Source organism: Octodon degus, unplaced genomic scaffold (assembly GCF_000260255.1).
Source record: "Octodon degus isolate 3935 unplaced genomic scaffold, OctDeg1.0 scaffold00085, whole genome shotgun sequence".
NCBI classification, from domain to species: Eukaryota; Metazoa; Chordata; class Mammalia; order Rodentia; family Octodontidae; genus Octodon; species Octodon degus.
Window position 1 is genome coordinate 4,668,372 of NW_004524661.1, and position 3,310 is coordinate 4,671,681.

At 41.9% G+C, this 3,310-nt stretch overlaps 1 protein-coding gene across 1 annotated transcript in view; it reads right to left on the minus strand.

Moving 5' to 3' along the window:
• Window positions 1-3,310, minus strand: part of Spdl1 (spindle apparatus coiled-coil protein 1) — a 61,357-nt gene that overhangs the window by 55,374 nt on the left and 2,673 nt on the right. Inside the window, exon 2 of the mRNA XM_023721784.1 lies at window positions 3-179. Within this exon, the coding sequence (XP_023577552.1) occupies window positions 3-159 (157 nt within the window). The 5' untranslated portion in view covers window positions 160-179. The remainder of the gene's footprint in view (window positions 1-2; window positions 180-3,310) is intronic.

Below are 3,310 nucleotides of genomic sequence, written 5' to 3' on the forward strand. Positions count from 1 at the left end.
CTCAGTCATGGTCATCATTTCATTACGATGTTCATCCAACTGATTCTGCAGTTCAGTCTGGCACTCTAGCAGCTGTAAACCATACTGTGCAGCCGTTAGCCGCTCCTTTTCAACCTCTTTAAGCTTGTTTCGAAGATCTGCAATTATATCTGCTTCCATGTTTTTTTCCTATGTATAGCCTACTATAGAGGAAATACAATTTATGAGCTTACAGAAAAATTCCATTTAATTATATCAATAATAAACATATATTCAATATCACTGCTATATAAAAACCCAGTATTAAGATTTTTTCCTAACTTGTAAGTACTCAAATCTGTGTTCCTATTCTGAGAGCAAGAACTGATCTGAACATTGTTATGTGATTTGCATTCAAATAAAAAAGAATACATTCACTTTCCTTCTGAGAAATTCACCATCAGGAAACTATTAGGTTGTTGTGTAGTAAGTGTCTGAATGCTGACATAGAGCTGCTCTAGTTGCACCATTATCCACACAACTGAAATTAAGAAAAGAATGAAATAAATCAAGGCCACTACTTAAAGAGCATAAAAAGACAACTTTAAGGTTGTCTTAAAGGTAAAGCAAGGAATATCACAACTAATTTTACAACAGTGTTACCCTTCTGCATATGTTGTATTTGCTTTACTGAAGCAGCCTCAGTAGTATTTTCTTATTCTAAAAGGACAAGTAAAACATAAACTAAAAAGTACTCAAAGGACTTTGTTCTTATTCTATATTTTCCTTTTTTGTTTTGGTAGTACCAGACATTGAACTCAGGACTTGGAGTTTGCCAGGCAAGCACTTATTCCACTGAGCTATCTCCCCAGGATTGCCCCCCAAGTTTTGGCTTTTTTTTTTTTTTTTTTTTTAGGGGAGGGTCTACAGGGTGTTCAGGGTCTAACTACTAGATCGGACTCGTAGTGATTCTCCTGTTTACAGCCTCCCCAGTGCTGGGACTACAGGCATGCACCACCATGCCAGTCTCAATCACCCTCTCAGCATGCCCCTGGGGTGGGGCCGGCACAGCTGGCCTGGCATCCAACCACCAGTCCCTGCACCTGCTTGCAGGTGCTTTAATCTGCTGAGCTATTTGGCTGGCCCTAGATTTTCCAATTAAAACTTAAGCATCATATATGAGACCACTGTCATAGTTTGGGGTTTTTGTAAGGGGAACAATGTAATACAGGACACATTTTGTAATGTTTTATAAGGAATCACCCAGGAATCATATTTAGTAAGTGCCAGAAATCTGTCCACACAATAAACACTAAAGAATCCAGCCGAAGGCCTGGATCCTAATATCCTTCACGAGTTCAACTGAAAACCTAGAGTAAATAATACATCCCAGAAGTCCAAATGAAGACCTCTGGCCCACAACAAAGCCTTATGCAGGCCTGCTTCATGGGTCTGTGCTGAAAAGGTGCAAAGGTCAGCAGTGGAACCTAGAAAGCCTATGCTAGGACAAAGGATCTGTGCTAGCAGGCCGAGGGATCTGAACTGGAGCCAAGAAGCAATGCTCAAGGTAAGCACTAGAGCTCCCCCAAAGGTATCACAGCCATCCTCAGCAACACAGAGGTCCTGACTGTCTCCAGCAATGAAGAAAGCCGAGTTCTCATCAAGAAAGCCAATGGGACAAGCTTCTCTACGAGGCTGAGCCGTGCACCATCTTCCCCCAACAGACCTAAGAAGCAATGCTCAAGATGAGGACCAGAGCTCGTCCAAAATGAACCATAGCCATGCTTAGCGACAATGCAGATTCCAAACTACTACTCTGACAATAATGAGGTCTGTCAGGAAGGCCAGCATGACAAGGTTACCCAAGCGAAGAATCAATGGCTTCCAACAGTTCCAACAGCTTCTCCAGTCTTTCATGCTGCTGACAACAACCCTCAGGTGGGACTCCCACACCCAGCATCATGTTAATTCAATTCATATGGGTGTAAGAAGTTGACTAGCAGTTAGCAATACACTATAACCACTCTAATGCAAATTCACTCATCTTCCTTTCTTATTGGCTCCTTCTCTCTTAAGCCAAGCTGCAACTCAACCTAGCTTTAAAGAGTACCAGGCCATTACTGTGGTATTTCCCCAAATCTCAAGTCAATGAGGTTATGCATTCAAGTAATTCTTGAGTGCCTTACCTGCTGGGCTCCATTCTGGGCATTTGAGATTCCTTAAGGAATACAATTGACAACACTCTCCTCCTCCATGTAACTTACCTTTCAGGAAGGGAAGACAAAGAGTAAGCAACAACATATTAATGAAATACATGAGAAAATGGAAATTAAAGAAAAACACAAACAAAAAGACTGAGGGAACTCAAAAATCTCAAAGAGATGGGTAGTTCAATCAGAAGTCAGAGATGAGAGAATTAGCTATGTACTTTTTTAGAAGAATGTTTTAGGCAGATGGGAAAACCTAAGGTAGAAAGAAAGCCTAAGAAGTGAACTGGAATTTAGGTCAGAGATAAAATGGGGGAGTGGTACCTACTGGTGGCGGCACATGCATATAATATCAACACTAGGGAGGCTGAGGCAGGAGGATCACTGTGAGTTCAAGGCTATATTGTCAGGTTAAAGCAAGCCAAAACTGCATAGCAAGACCTTGTCTCCAAAAAAAAAAAAAAAAGGTGTGTGGTGGTGGTGGGATCAGGTCACCATGTGTGGCTTCTACTTTGAGTAAAATAAGAGGTCATTCCAAAATTTGGAGTAGAGGATCTCATGAAATTTAAAAGGATCATTTCCCTGTTGCGTTGAATAGTTAGGAGGAAACAAAATTTGAAGCAGAGACCATGTGAGACAATGTCAGATTAGGGTGGTAGCACAGTAGACATAGACAGGAAGAAATGGCTATAGATTCTACACACAGCTTTCACTGTGGTGAGCCCCAAAATATTTTTCTGGCAGAAACAATGTTGCATGTCTGAGGAACAATTTAAAATGACTCCAAAACTTCTGCTCTCAGGAATTCATAGAATAGAGTCGCCCTCAGTTAAGGCACTTATGGAAAGAACATTTTAAGGGGAGAGGGATCAAATTCATGTTTTGGATGTACAAGATATCAAGGGGGGGGAGCTAGACAGCTCGGTGGACTAAAGTGCCTGTTTAGGCAGAGCACAGGGCCCAGGGTTTGATCTCCAGCATCACAAGCCATGCTGGCCTCACCCCCAGGGCAATATGAGATGGCAACTGAAACTGGACATGGTGGCACACACCTGTCATCCCAGCTCTTGGGAGGCTAAAAACAGGCAGATCACTAGGAGTCTGATCTAAGTAGTGAAACCCTATAGACCCTGTACTAAAAAAAA